At 40.6% G+C, this 16,434-nt stretch overlaps 1 protein-coding gene across 1 annotated transcript in view; it reads right to left on the reverse strand.

Annotated features, from left to right (window-relative positions):
• Positions 1 to 4,878: 4,878 nt before the first annotated feature.
• The window catches only part of ME1 (malic enzyme 1), a 197,130-nt gene continuing 185,574 nt past the window's right edge, over positions 4,879 to 16,434 (reverse strand). Inside the window, exons 13-14 of the mRNA XM_070449842.1 lie at positions 11,257 to 11,355; positions 4,879 to 5,399 (exon numbers count right to left, since the gene is read on the reverse strand). Coding sequence (XP_070305943.1) covers positions 5,232 to 5,399; positions 11,257 to 11,355 — 267 coding nt within the window. The 3' untranslated portion in view covers positions 4,879 to 5,231. The remainder of the gene's footprint in view (positions 5,400 to 11,256; positions 11,356 to 16,434) is intronic.

A 16,434-nucleotide genomic window follows, 5' to 3' on the forward strand; every position in this document is an offset into this window, starting at 1 on the left:
AAATGTTGGTGAGAATGTGCAGGAAAGGGAACCTTTGTGCACTGCTAGGTGGAATGGAAACTGGTACAATCACTATGGAAAAAGTACACAGGTTCCTAAAGTCATTAAAATAGAACCACTGAAAGATCTAGAAATCCCATTCTCAGTATTGGTTTGAGGAAAATAAAAACTAGTTTGCTGCCGTATTGCAGTAATATGCACTACAACCAAGACATGTTAAGTATCCAATGGATAAAGAAAACACACACACCCCATAAAAAAGAACAAAATCTCGCCATTTGCAACAACAGGATGGACCTCGGGCATTACACTAAGTGATTTAAGTCAGTTAGAGAAAAATAAATATCCTGTGATCTCACTTATATATGGAATCCCCCCCCCTAAAAAAAAGCTCACAAATACAAAGAACAGGTTGGTCATTGTCAGAGACAGGGGATGGAGAAGTGGACAAAATGGGTAAAGGGGGTTAAAAAGTATGAATTTTCAGTTATAAAATAAGTCATGGGAATTTAATAGCATTGTTGGTAAAGAACCCACCTGCCAATGCAGAAGATTTAAGAGATGTGGGTTCGATTCCTAAGTCAGGAAGACCCCTGGATGAGGGTACGGCAACCTACTCCAATATTCTTGTCTGGAAAACCCCATGGACCTAGGAGCCTGGTGGGCTACAATCCACGAGGTAGCAAAGAGTTGGACACGACTGAAGCGACTTAGCACAGCACACAGTGACTATAGTTAATATTGTATTGTATATTTGAAAGATGCTAATAGAATTTTAAAAGTTCTTATCACAAGAAAAAAAATTTTGTAACTAGTTATGGTGATCTATTGTGGTGACCATCTTGCAATATATACAAATATCACATCACTGTGTAAACCTGAAACTAATATGTTATATATTAATTATACCTCGATCTTTAAAAATGCTTTTCATTGATGCTACTAATCCCTTCATCAGTCTATCTCAAGACTTTAGTGAAAGGAGGGTTACCAATAGGTCTTCTTGGGAGACTTAGGGGATCATTAGGATTGAAATGGTCCAATTGCCCACTGCAAATCTACTCCTACAATCCCATCTTTGTAAATCTTTGAATCCCTTTATATTATTTCAAGGAATGTTCATGTTCTCAATTTCATTTAATGTGCATCATTGTCAAGTCTACATTTCCATCAACTAACTAAACCAACAAGCAGAGTCATTTTCAGCTGCTCAAGGCAACACATTAAATTCAGGATCTGCAGTAGGTGCACCCCCCATTTATCAAGTCTGTGCGTGTGTGCTCAGTCACTCAGCTGTGTCCGACTCTTTGTGACCCTATGGACTGTAGCCAGCCAGGCTCCTCTGTCCATGGGATTCTCTAGGCAAGAATACTGGGGGTTGCCATTTCCTCCTCCCTGGGATCTTCCTGACCTAGTGATCGAACCCACGTCTCCTGCAGCTCCTGCATTGGCAGGCTGGTTCTTTACCGCTGAGCCACCTGGGAAGCTCTCCATAAAGTCTGCCCAATCCCAAATTACACTGTTCCATCCTCAGAACGTTTTCAGAATTCCATCCATTTCCCTGAGGTTTTGCCAATATAAATGAGCACAGTCTAGACTTTTCCTGGTGTGAGTCCTCTCCTCCTGGGTTTGCCTTTTTAACTGTATCCACCACAGCTCCTCTCCATGCTGGTCTCCAAATGATGCCTAAGGAGATCATGGGACATCGTCTGGGAGGAGGAAGAGGGGATAGAGTGAGGTTGTTACAGGCTCTTCACACAAGGCATTTATGGCCTCTGTAGGCAGGAAGAGCTCCCCTGTTGATGAGTAAGGAAGGACTTGCCAACTGTGAGGGGTCTCCTGGGACACAGGATGGTCAGAACTCAACCCGGTTTAGGGTATTACAAGTCCTCCAAACCCCCCTACCCAGAGATCCCCAGTCCAAATCAACGTCCTCCTGGGTCTTGGTCAATACTCTTTAGTTTCACATAAGAGTCCTGGTGAGGCTGTGAATGCCACTCCTGTTAAAATCTGGCAAAACCAGCAGGATGACCTATGATTTTGGGCTTCTGTTATTTCAGTCTTATAGTGAGTAACAGGAGCTCTGTACCAACCCAGAGGGGTGGGACGGGGAAGGAGATGGGATGGAGTTTCAAAAGGGAGGGGATGTATGCATACCTATGGCTGATTCATGCTGAGGTTTGACAGAAAACAGCAAAATTCTGTAAAGCAATTACCCTTCAATAAAAAATAAGTTAATTAAAAAAAAGAGGCATTTTTTCCTAGCATTTAAACAGCGACTAGAACTGAGAATTTAAGCCTCTGAGCCTAAATTATCTGTTTATGAGTCCATCTCTGTAAAAGCAACCAGCCTATTCCACAGTCCTAGATTTCTTCACTTTATACTGTTAAATGGCAGCACCCACTTACCAGTCAAAACCTTCCTATCCTTAGATAATGCAATCCATCCATTTCTCACTTCATGTTTGTGTCTGGCCAGCGGGAGGTGGGTGGGAGTGGGGGAAGGGTACCAAAGATACATTGCTACATCAATTTTTATTAACTTACATTTTTTACCATTTGTATTTAGGTCTTTCATCCATCTGAAGTCTTCCTTTTTATAGTGGGAGGCAGGGTTCCAGTTTCCATTTTATCCATGTAGTAGGTCTGCTGTCCCAATCCGGTTACTGAACACCATTCTTCATGTATTGATTTTTGTGCTACTTTTGTAAGTATTCAGGGGGTCTGTCTGTGAGCTGTTCTATTACACTGTTTTATATGTTTCTCATTACTCTGATGTATATACCTGGATGTCAGAGGCTTAGTGTGAACAAAATAATGCAAAAATATGGGGACTTCCCTGGTGGTCCAGTGGCTAAGACTGCACTTCCAATGCAGACAGTCCAGGCTCCATCCCTGATCAGGGTGCTAGATCCCACATGCTGCAACTAAAAATACCCCACCCACAACAAAAGATCTTGTATCCCTGGATGAAGATCAAAGATTCTGAGTCCTGCAATCAATTCGGCACAATACATAAATAATAGAAATAAAAAAGGAAACTAAAAATGTGTAACAATATCTCAATTCTTTTTATAATATTCTGGATATGGTGGTTTCAGTAGAATACATGAACATGAATTCCACCTGTTTCTTCTTTTTATTGGAGAAGGAAACGGCAACCCACTCCGGTACTCTTGCTTGGAAAATCCCATGAATGGAGAAGCCTGGTAGGCTACAGTCCATGGGGTCACAAAGAGTCAGACACGACTGAGCAACTTCACTTCACTTCACTTCTTTTTATAGGACCACAGAAATTACTCACGTGTCCCACTTTTTTTCTATTAGACAGTACTGTTCTGACTGTACTCTGGCAAACACAAAACAGACAATGGAGAAAGGTAAACATGGATTCAGAGTTCCCCTCCTTCACTTATGAGCTCTGCGGACATGGCACATTAAAGCATCTACTTCATATGGGAATGGTGAGGACTTCATTAAATAAGATAAGGTATACAGACTACACGGTACCTGGCAAGTAATCACCCAATGTTTGTTTCATTATCTTTCTCTGAGGATAAGGAAGTAGCTCACTCATAACAGTATACAGCAAGCATGTATTAAATGACTACACACATATTAAATGAATGAAGTTCAAAGTGAAATTAGCTTAGAGTATTTTTAAAATTCAAAATTCTCTATCATATGACTGCCAAGACCCAGCACTGTCATTTTTAAGGGTAACAATATTTTGAGAAAAAGACAATTACTTTCTCATTTTATTCATTTGCTTTTTCTAATGCTTTAATAAGTCGTTTGCATAGGTTAATACATTTAGTTACGGCTATAAGACAACACGAAAACTAGACAAGCAGCGATGAAAACTAGAAAAGGCATTCCAGATCTTTTCAAAATAACTATACTGAGGAAATTCTTGACTGACTGTTACCTTCAGAAATACCCCTACCCCTTCTACTATAACAACTTGTGTAACTTTCAATGAAATCATTTATTACTACAGTTTATCCTGAACATTTTTTTATACTCCTTGAAAGCCTTACTTCAAAAACAAAAAGTCTCCATATAATTCTGTAAATAAATAGTAAATGTTATTGTACCTGAGCTTAAGAATTTTAACTTGTCTCCATTGGTTTATTAATTTCTAAAGTAAAACCTGAAATTAACATTCATTTCTGGACTGTAACTACTGATAGTCATTAGAATATTTTAACATCTGATGTAAAGAGGGTTCCTGATATTGGGGAAGAGGTGACAAAATCTCCTTCAGACTCAGAGGAAAGTGAGTTTGCTGTAACACAACGAGCTCCTAGTTACCTGAGCTACTCAAGGGGACACTTGGGCAGGTCGCTCAGTTGGGAACCCCGCTTGCCTTAGCTCTGGAGATGTGTGTCTGAAGACGCTGACCCCACAGGCAGCCCTTTCTTCAGATGCTCCCCACTCTCTCTGCTCTGCCCACTTCTCAGGCTGTGCTCAGCTGAAGGCACCAACCTCAGGACAGGGCCATGGTCTGCGAGGGCCCAGCAGCAATGTGCAGGGCTGAAGGACAGGGCATTTGGTCAGGGAGTAAGAAAGGTGCTTTTACGAAGGGATTTCTGACGGAGGACCAAGGTGATAAGGAGATGGAATAATCTCAAAAGAATATTAAAATCTAAGGCTGCACAAGGCATTGTAAACAGCAATGATCTTTCTTAGAAACATTAGAAGTCAGTTGCATCAAAAGAGCACATGTAATCCAGGATTGGAATAAAAACACCTGAGGAGTTATTTTTCTCTAGGCAACAAAGTAAGTGTTATTTCTGTTTTTAGCGAAAGTCTGTCCATGCCTAAATTGATTTTAATCTTTTAAGTCAATTTTTAATAAAGTGAGCAACAAAAGAATTATGGATTTGAATACTGATCATATCAATTTATTATTAATTTTGGACTTCCCCTTAGTTCCCTATACGAAAATGATGGGTTTCTCAGTGGTAGTTACAGTAGCTTTTAAAGAGAACTTGGGCAAAATAATTAAGATGGAAACCATAAATAACCAGAAAGTAAATGAAGCAAATTGTTCAATGAGATAATCACACTAAAGTATATTAATATTCTTCTGTAAATTTTTAGATTGTTAAAGTAAAATTATCTTAATCTAGCGTATTATGAATTGTTATAAAAGATTTCAATCTTTGAAAATTATGAAAGACTTCAAGACCTCATTAATGGAGTTAGAAATGTCAGCTATTATGCTACTAGTCAAGTTTGGTCTGTATTTTCTGGGCCTCTTTAGGCCAAGGATAACAATCAGGTAGAATCTGGTCATAGTCAGTGCTATACATCTGAGAGCGGACAAATGCTTCCTTGTTTGGGGGTTCAGGATAAACTGTGGCTGTCTTTTCTTGGTATGCATCTTTCACAATCTAGAAATAAAAAAAAGAATATTAATTATTTTAATGAATATAGGTGATGATGAGCACATCAGAAATTTTTCATCTGATTTCATTAACAGATGAATAGATAAAGACATGGTGAACATACACAATGGAATACTACCCAGCTATAAAAAAAAAAGGATGAAATAATGCCATTTGCCGCAACATGGGCACAACTACAGATTATCATACTATGTGAAATAAGTCAGAAAAAGACAAATACCATATGATACCAATTATATGTAGAATCTAAAACACAACACAAATGAACCTATCTATGAAAGAGAAACAGACTCATGAACACAGAGGACAGATTTGTGGTCGCCAAGGAGGAGGACTGAAGTAGGAGATTGAGGTCAGCAGATGTCAGGTATTATCAGTATACACAGGAGAGATGAACAGAAGGTCCTACTGTAGAGCACAGGGAATTATATTGAATATGATAACCATAATAGAAAAGAATATAAAAAAGAAAGTGTATATATATATATATATATATATATAAAACTGCATTGCTTTACTGTACGGCAGAAATTAATACAACAGCATAAATCAACTATACCTCCATAAAAAAAGAAATTTTATATCTGTTTCAAAAGATTAAAATAATCCACATCTTGCCTGTTTCCAAAAACTTCAGTGTATTATAGTAAGAACACACCATCACAAAGATATCAAGTGAAAATGCAATCATGTAACAAGAGGAGACTATGATGTCAGCAACAAAGGAAAGTGTGGCTGCCAGGGATTTACCCATGGGTGATCCTACCAGAAGTTCTCAGATGAGTCATCTTAAAAGCCTGGAAATGACCTGACTGATAGTTAACTTGAACTCAATGCCTTAAACACCCCGCTGAGTTTGAACTCAGATATCCTGCACTTCCAGCAATCTCGATTCTGACCACAGCCTCCTACAGAATCTCTTTTTCCATCCCACGGCTAGGGCGACTCTCACCCTAATCTGTGGGGCGCTGGGGGCAGTTTCCATGCTCCCTAACCCACTGGTATCACAGAACCTTGTCCCCACGTCTTCCTGTCACAGTCCCCACTTTAGCCCCTGACCAGGAACCCTCAGGGCCGTCTTTCTCCTTTCATAGTTGTCGCCTGACATATCACACCTTTCCTAACCTTACTTGGGCCCACGTGGTTACACATGATGCTTTTATTCTTTAAAATTCAAAAACAAACACACAAAAAACTTCCTCTCAAGTCAATTTCCCACAAGTCAATTTCAAACCTTCCCTTCCCATCCAGTATCAATTTGATTCTCCTCACTTTGCTGAGAAAATTCCAGCTAATCAGAGAAAACTATCTCAATTTCTATCATCATCTCAAACTATCTCCTCCATGTCTTGATATTCTCTCTTCCCCTGTGTTGAGAAAAAAGGATTCCACTGTCAAAATTAATCATTTCACATGTGCTCTTTAATTCACTCCAGTTTTTTAAGAACGTGATCCTTAAAGAGCTATTTGTATGACAAACTTATTTGAATAAGTGTGATTTTGAAGACTATTAGAATGATTATCTCTTCCCAATGTAAAATTATGCATTTCTGAAAAATTAAAGTTATAAAGACTGTGCTATATTATGGATAAATGCTTATAAAAAATAGGGATCAAAAGTATGTGAACACATGCTCATACCTTATTATATTGATGTTAGAAAAGAAAGCAACCCAATGAAAAAAGACTACAAGCAAACACACCAAAATGATGACAATACTTGTGTTAGAAAAGTAGAATATCAGGTATTTTCCACTTTCCAGAATGCCTATGAGATGGTATTATTATATTTTAACAAATATTCTTGAGTTACAATTCACTGACCACAAAATTCAACCATTTCAAGCATATAATCCAATTACCTCTGTAAATTCAGAGGGATAGGCAACTGTTACTACACCCAGTTTCAGAAAATTTCCATCACCCCAAAAAGTTTTCCTGTGCCTGTTTTGCAATGGCTGTATCACTTTTATAATAAGATGTTCTGTTTCATTCCTGACACAGACTCTGTGCAAATCCATTCCTCTTTCGGCTCCCGGGACACACTGCATTGACAATGCTCTCCATCAGTGAGATATTCACTTTCTCCTCTTGTCAATGCTAGACTCTCTTGGAGAGTGGCTTATATGTTGTTGCTTTCCTAATTCTCCCTGACTTCTCAACTTCTTGTGGGACTGTGGTTGTGTCTGTAAAGGTTTCTGAAAGCTTCCTAAGTACTAAATAAATGTCTTCCTCTGTTCTTATCACTAGGATTTGGTTCTGTCACTCATAACTTCCACCCCCCATCCTGAAACGGTGTCTGCTCTGATTTCTGATGGGCAGCTCAGTTCTGGGCCTCTTCTTTTTAACCAGCTCCAGTTTAAACTGGCTTCTTTCATCTCTCTCTGGTCAGAATAATGAACTGGGTTCTAGCCTCAGTTTTCTTTCGTTTCCACTTGTTCTCTTGGCGACTGCAACTACCTTGAGAGTTGCCCCTGTTACCACACACAGACGACCCCCCGTCATTACATCCAGCCTCTCTTTAAGTTTCAGTCATCACCATCTACTTGTGAGAATCGTACATCTGAATGTACCATGGATACCACAATCGTCAGTCCACTATACCCCCTTCCTCCCTGAAGCCGATTCTTTGTCCTGGTTTCCCAGCTTCTGTTTATGCACTCAGCTTTTTTTTCCTCTCTTTATAAAGTGTGATATCTGAGTGCTGTCCTTCATCGTCTTATTTTCTCCTCCAGTCGATCATATGCTACTCCTTTTCATTGAAATCTTAAAAGAGAATTTAAAATGAAAATGTGATGTTTGGTGTGTTAATAATTCAAACTATTAAGTAGATACAAATGAGGAGAAACTAGGAGTATGTTAATTTGGGCTTCCTGGATGGCTGAGACAGCAAAGAATCTGCCTGCAATGCAGGAGACCCAGGTTCAGTCCCTGGGTTGGGAAATCCCCTGGAGAAGGGAATGGCTGCCCACTCCAGTGTTCTTGCCTGGAGAAATGTCTGAGTCCTTTGTACTCTCCTGCTGCCCTTCATCATCTCACTCGTCCTCTGATCATATGCTACTCGTTTGCATTGAAATCTTCAAAAGGAACTTAACATGACAATGTGATGTTCCATGTATTAATAATCCAAACTATTAGGGGTTTAAAACTAGTAGAGACAAACTGGGAGAAACTATGAGCATACTCTTCCGTGAACAGATAACCAAGCAGAATTAAAGGGTTTTTTTTTTTTTTTGAAGCATTACTTGGTTTTTGAAGCACTTACTTTCAATAAACAAGATAAATAATGATGTATGAATCCTAAGCGGGATTGTTTTGATAAATTTGCTAATAAATTTTTACTTTCAGCCAGGAACAATTGTGCCTCCAAGTGGACGTTTGGCAATGTCTGGAGACATTTTCAGTTGTCACACCTGTTGCAGAGGCTACTGGCGTCTGGTGAATAAGGACCAGGGATGCTGCTGAACCATCTATAACCCCCGAGATGGCCCCACACTGCCGGGAGCCAGTACACGAGACCCTACCCCTAAAAAGGCCACAGGGGAGAAAACCTGACGGGCAAGGCGAATCAGGTTTTCAGGGGTTTTTGAAAAGGCCAGCTCACGAGATCCCACCCATGACAAGGTCACGAGGAGAAAGCCTGGCAGGCAAGGCAGATCAGGTTTTCAGGGATTTCGAAAAGCTACCCCCGGCTCTCACCTTAAAGATGATATCTGTCTTTCTGATGCCTGCCTCAATGGACTCTGACACAGGCAGGAAGGCCTTCCCCAGTCTCTTCCCAAATAAGAATCCATTTAGAACTTTAATCAATAAGTTTCCCAGGTGGTGGTATTTTATGAGATTATTTAGGGTGAAAGGAGTGTTTTAATTCAAACTCCTTTGCTGGTAGTTTGTTAGCCAAATGCATTCTATGCGCTTGGCACTAATATGCATGATTGCTTATAATATCCTAATCATAAAATAGCATAAAGAACCTGATTATATAAAAGCCCTAATAGATAGAGAGCTCTTTTAAGGGGTAAAGGAGTCCTATTAGAAAACATAAGAAAATTATCCTATAGGTGGTTATTGGGTTGTGATTTGTTTGCTGTGTTTTGCTTGCTGTATTTTTGCCTTTAATGTGCTAAGGTTGTGTTATAAAAACCATTGTTAATATAGTTAAAGATCTAGAGAAATAAGAACTTAGCCCTAGTGTGGTAACAATGAGATGGTTGTTAATTGTCAGTCAGGAGTGCTAGGCAAAAGCTGCCTCACTGAAGCCGCAGAGTCTGTATGGGGTAAACTTCTTAGATAAACGCAACTGACAACTTTTGCAGAAAGATTAATTTTTGTATTAACAAGAATATAGTTCTGCTCTGTACTATTTCCCTATGACACTGTTACCTTTCAGTTAAGGTCACCATAAAAACAGAAAATAGGTTTACATTCACCTGACTTGCATAAAATGTTAATAGGCCCCAAGGCCAGAAGATAATGTACAAGACCCTCATAAACAAAGAAGTATGCAGAAAACACCCTGGTTTCGTGACGAACAAGCTGATGTAATGTTAAACTATCTTCCCCTTAGAGATGCACTAACTTAGGGTATAAAAGCTATGGTAAAAAATAAAGCATTGCCAGACTCTGCCAGACTCTGCACCCCCTGTCTGGTCATTCTCTCTCTCTCTCTCTCTTTCTCTCTCTCTCCCTCGCAGATTTGGCCCTATCAAGGCTGGTCTCACGTGTCTTCTCTCTCTCTCGCTGACGCCGTTCATCCTGAGGGTACCCCCTGGATCCTGCTGAGGCTGGACCCCGGCACCACACCAAAGAGTTACCCAGTGCACAAAGAGTCACGTGCACAGGGCTGAGGTTGAGAAATTCTAGTTGCAACATAAGACTACTATTGTGGGCTGAAGTATGCTACCCCAAAATGTTGGTGCCTTAACCTCCAGTACCTCAGAGTGGGACTGTATTTGGAGACAGGGCCTTTAGAGAGAAAAATAAATTTAAAATGAGACTGTTTGGGTGAGCCCTAACCCAAGCTGACTGGTGTTCTTATAAAAATGGAAAATACGGACACACAGAAAGACCCCAAGGATGGGCGCACCCAGAAGAAAGGTCACAGAGGACCCAGGGAGAGGGTGGTCATCAGCAAGACAAGGAGAGGCTTCCAAAGAAACTGGACCTGCCAAGCCCTTTCATCTTAGGTTTCCGGCCTCCAGAACTGTGAGAAAGTAAATTTCTGCTATTTGAGTCACCCGGCTGGTGGCAGTTTATTATGGCAGCCCTAGCAGATGAATACAACCAGCCTACACAAAAGTCCCTTTCTCTCTCCTCTTAGTTACCGAAGACAAAGGTTCTTCTTGACTAGCTCCTTGAAGAGTTCATCTGCCACCTCCACAGCTTGGAGTTCTCTGTTCTCACTGTTTTGCTTCCTGCCCAATTTAATCAACTGTGATTTGTAAGATGTCACATATCACAGAGACATGGGTGGTTAAAGGCCTAACTGTCACTCAATCATATCTGCAATATTGTGGGGACTATCACAGTGTTATGGAAAATACCAAGCAAAAAAGGGTGAAGTTGGGGAAGCTTAGCTGAAATGAAAGCCTGATGAATTACTTCAATTCTGGGAGAGAAAAAGAAGGGTAGGGGAATTAAAGATTCAACCCATGCCGAAGGATCAAATACAGTTCCTATGCTCTGTCAGGGCACCATGCCTCATTTCTCTGACTTCTGACAGAAGAAGTGGATACAGATATTTCAAGGAAGTGCATTTTTACTACCGTTTCACTGTCTAAATATGCAAACTTAGCCATAGAAGGAAGGAAAAACAATGAGGCTTTAACCACAGTCGTTTTACCTTTTCTGCGATTTTCAGAGAAACATCTCTAATGGTGTCCAAAGGAGGATAAAGCCGGCCCTCTTCCAAGTGTTTATCTGATACTTGCTGAGCTATGACCTTAAAAAACAAACAAAAAGACAAAAAAATACTTCATGTCATACAACGTGGTAGTTGTGAGGAAAATAGGGAATATCGTTAACAGATAAAAGCAGATCACACGAATGCCATCGGCACTTGCATCTCTCCCTTTCTCAATGGAAAATGGAGCTCAGAGAGGCTTAGAGACTGGTGTGTGTGTGCGAGTGTGTTTGGAGACTGGTGTGTGTATGCAAGTGTGTTTGGAGACTGGTGGGAGAAGACAATTAGTGAAAAGATGGTGATGAACATCTGCATTTCCTCTTAACTCAGTTCCTCTTATACTGTACCATGAAATGCTGGCAGTTTTCTGACCCGATGCACTAGAGCACCGGGCAAGTGGGGTAAAGAATTCAGAGGAAGATGAGAGAAGTGATAGGAAAGGACCTGAAAGCAGAGGTGGGGAGGCTGGTCATGCCTTACTCCCAGCTCACATATTCTTACACGGGAGGTAGACTAAGAGACTGATAAAGCTATTTCTGAGTCACACTGCAAAGCAGGATATTAATTTTACACAGATTTTGGATCATGTGACTCATCTAACCAGCTTCAGCATGGGCTGTCCCCAAACACTCCCTATTTCTAAAAGAAACAGTGTATACATAAAAATGTGCTACAAGGGTAGATATTTTATGTTAAATGTTCTTATCACACACACACACACACACACACACACACATAATAAAGAAGGTGGGAAAAACTTCTGGAGGTAATATATTTGTTTATGGTATGGACTGTGGTGATGGCTTCAAAGGTGTATACTTATCTCTAAACTCAAGTTGTAAGATGTGTGGCTTTTTGTCAATCATACTTCAATAAAATAGCTTAAAAATGAGACAAACTGACATCATGAGCTTCTTGATGTGATGCACTGAGAAGGACATGATTATTGGGCCAACTAAACCAAACCCTATAACCACATAACTTGAATTAAATCATGAGAACACTGCAAGAAACAACTGGCCTGTACTCTTCAAAGGGCCACTGCCAGAAAAGAAACAGAAAGGCCGAAATGTTGCTGCATATGAGAAGAGTAGTCTGCAAGTTATAAAGGTCTTTTATAAATAACTGACAAAATTTGAATTTAGATTATACATTAGATAGTATTATATGAATATTAAAATTAGCTGGGTTTTCAGTTACCCAGTGACTTACATGAATCAAAGTCTGCTCCAGATGCTGCTGTCAGGGGATCCCCTCTACAGTCCTCTGGGCAGACATCAGAGAGGGTGGGGAAGGTGATTTAGGAGGAGGGGTGTGAGGGCAGGAGGACCAGGTCTGCCTCCCAGATGTGAACTGGAGAAAGGAGGCTGTTCCAGGCTGCCGCACAGACTACTTGGGAGTCTGTATCGCTGACCCCGAACACTCTAAGTCCAAGAGACTGTCCAGAGAACCAAGAGAGCCAAAAATCTCTTTATGATATAAAAATGTGCAGGAATAGTCTTTGGGATTGGTGGCAATCGTGGGATTTCTAGTTCATAAGAGAGCCAACTAGCATTTTGACAATAATCCTAACAGTTACTAGATCTGCAGTGGCCAAACAAAATATTCACCTAGATCTCTTACATGCTACTTTTGTTAATAACAGCATTCTTCTTTTTGTGCACTCTAGAGGCTGTGGAAAATTCTTAAAGAGATGGGAACATCAGACCACCTGACCTGCTTCCTGAGAAACCTGTATGCAGGTCAAGAAGCAACAGTTAGAACTGGACATGGAACAACAGACTGGTTCAAAACTGGGAAAGGAGTATATCAAGGCTATATATTGTCACCCTGCTTACTTAACTTATATGCAGAGTACATCATGAGAAATGTCAGGCTGGATGAATCACAAGCTGGAATCAAGATTGCTGAGAGAAATATCAACAACCTCACATATGCAGATGATATCACTCTAACGGCGAAGAAGAAAGCGAAGAAGAACTAAAGGGCTGCTTGATGAGGGGAAAGAGAAGAGTGAAAAAGCTGACTTAAAACTCAACATTCAGAAAGCCAAGATCATGGTATCTGGTCCCATCACTTCATGGCAAACAGGTGGGGAAAAAATGGAAACAGTGACAGCTTTAGTTTCTTGGGCTCCAAATAACTGTGGACAGTCACTACAGCCATGAAATTAAAAGACACTTGCTCCTTGGAAGAAAATCTATGACAAACCTAGACAGTGCATTCAAAAGCAGAGACATTACTTTACAGACAAAGAGCCATTTAGTCAAAACTATAGTTTTTCCAGTAGTCATTTACGGATGTGAGGGTTGGATCACAAGGAAGGCTGAGCACCAAAGAACTGATGCTTTTGAACCATGGTGCTGGAGGAGACTCTTGAGAATCCTGTGGACAGCAAGGAAATCAAAACAGGCAATCCTAAAGGAAATCAACCCTGAATATTCATTGGAAGGACTGATGCTGAAGCTGAAGCTCCAATTCTTTGGCTACCTGATACGAAGAACCAACTCATTGGAAAAGACCCTGACACTGGGAAAGATTGAAGGCAGGAGGAGAAGGGGACAACAGAGGATAAGATGGTTGGATGGCATCACCAACTCAATGGACATGAGTTTGGGCAAACTTCGGGAGATGGTGAAGGACAGGGAAGCCTGGCATGCTGCAGTCCATGGGGTCACAAAGAGTCAGACACGACGGAGCCACTGAACAGCAAGAGGCGTGTCTGTGGCATTAGATTCTTACTGATAAACACTGTTGACTAGTTCTATATAATTCAATAAGTATTTAGTAAGGTTCTGCTATGTGTTTTAGCATGGTGTTAGATGTTACCGGTCTTCTCAAAGAGGTATATGGGAGACCTTCTGTTTGTATAGAAAATCACATATGATTTAATTATAAGGCAAGACTTGACTATTTGATATGTGAAACTCTTGAAAGCATAATACAACTAGGAACCAAATGAAATATCAACGTGTTTGCTAAAAACAGTCATGGCTAAGAAGAAAGATAAAAATAATTCAGAGCAGTCACAGAGAGAGCCAAGGATGAGGTAGGACTTAAGCCATGACCTGAAGATAGGCTTAGACCAGTGGGGAAGGAATCATTTCAGGGCAAGACGATACACAGGGCAGTCCATGGCTGTTCCGAGGCGTGGTGTATTTCAAGGCTTTGGGATTAGGGAGGATAAAAAGAAGGTGAGTCTTCCAAGCTTCGGAGCCTGCTTACAAAGTGGGTGTCACAAACAGAAATGCGGATAGTGAGGGTAAGGGGAGATGAAAGGTGGTTTTTCACATCTGTATTTAAAGAAACAGCAGGGCATTTTGGTGGAAATACCCAGTGGTTCACAGGAGATGTGGTAAAAGATAAGAACAGAGATACACACTCTTGGCCCCTTTCAGGATGATGACAATGGAAACGAGAGAAAGAGTGAGATCTCTGAAAGCAGAAATTAAAAGAGAAAAATGAGAACAAGAGACAATGAATTTGGGGAAGAAGCTTAGTCGATAGGTAACTACTGGATAGCACAGGGAATGCTCTGTGGTGAACTGAAAGGGAAGGAGATCCAAAAAAGAAAGGATCCATGTATACATGTGGCTGATTCACTTTGCTGTCCAGCAGAAATTAATAAAATTTTTTTAAAGGGACTTGAAAGGGACACAAAGAAAGCACTGATGTGGCATACAAAACAGAAATATTATGTGATGCCTAAGGAGAAAGTGATGAAAAGGCTGAAAGATTCAGCCCGAGAGATCACTGGCTAGAAATTTGTCACTAGAGGGTGCTGGAGTTATTTAGGAAAGAAATCACTGGCAACCATGAAAGATCATCTTTCTTCTTCTGATGTGTCTGCTAGAAAAGACAATGACAACATTTTCTTTAATGTAAGAGCAACTCTGAAAGCTCTCAGCAAGGAGACATCTACTTATGTTTAAGACGACTTTTTGAGTCAGAGAAGCTCTGAAACCCGAGCCATGGTGCAGTGAAGACAAAGAAGCCGAGCACAAGGGCTGACAGACATCTGTTCTCACGGAATGACAAGTGCGAAACCTGGGATTAGGCTGCTTGAGATCACGCCAATAACATAAACATCTTTCACAGTGGAGAGACAAACCTGTATGTGTGATGAAATCATGTGAACATTAATCACTTTGGATGTGGTTCGGTTCAGTTAGCATGTTGTGCAGTGGGTTAATTTTAAGAGAAGAAACTCGCTTCAATTTCTCCTTCATGAATTGCATCCTCAAAAGTATCAACGAGATGAACACTCTGATTATCACAAGCTCACACTTTCACAAATGAAGGTCCAACCATTGTGTCATCCTCCCGAAGCTTGGGAGGGAAGGGAAACTGATGGGAGCCTGAGGTTCCCATTGTCTCTTGTGCCATGAGTAATAAATTCCTCTTTCTCTGACCTAGGAGTTCTGTGTCCTTTGCCAGCATTTGTGAATCTGTGGCAGGCTGACCTGCTAGCCTGCAAGTAAGGTTAAATTTTTGGCTTCCCTGGTAGCTCAGAGGTAAAGAATCAACCTGCCAATGCAGGAGACGCAGGTTCGATCCCTGGGTCGGAAGATCCCTTGGAGAAGGAAATGGCAACCCACTCCAAAATTCTTGCCTGGGAAATCCCATGCACAGAGGAGCCTGGCAGGCTACAGTCCATGGGGTTGCAAAAGAGTCAGACACGACTTAGCGACTAAATAACAAAGATGAAATTTCAGATCCTTCAGAGTGCCAAACGGTAGTTTAACACAGCGCCCTTACTGGGTCTGCTGTGTGGTGTTCTGGGAATCTTTCCTGAAGGGAAATCTGTCCTTTTAATGATTTTACAAACACCAAACTCTCTGTTTTAATTTCTTCTTAGCTGAAATACCAGAGTGGTTGCATTTCTGAATGATAAACATTTCTTCACTATACCAAGTCAGACTTTCATTTCAAATCATCAAAATGTCATCATTTAGGAAGGTTCTCCATAGAGAAAAATATTTACCACTTATTTCATGATTTGGAAACAAAAATTTTCATTGTCTCATTACTGTCACAGAACTTGATCAAAATTTGCAGATTTTTTTTTTTAAGTTCCTTCTCTTGAACTCTGTTAATGGGAATGCAAACTGGTACAGC

Source organism: Odocoileus virginianus, chromosome 19, assembly GCF_023699985.2.
Source record: "Odocoileus virginianus isolate 20LAN1187 ecotype Illinois chromosome 19, Ovbor_1.2, whole genome shotgun sequence".
In the NCBI taxonomy this organism is placed as follows: Eukaryota; Metazoa; Chordata; class Mammalia; order Artiodactyla; family Cervidae; genus Odocoileus; species Odocoileus virginianus.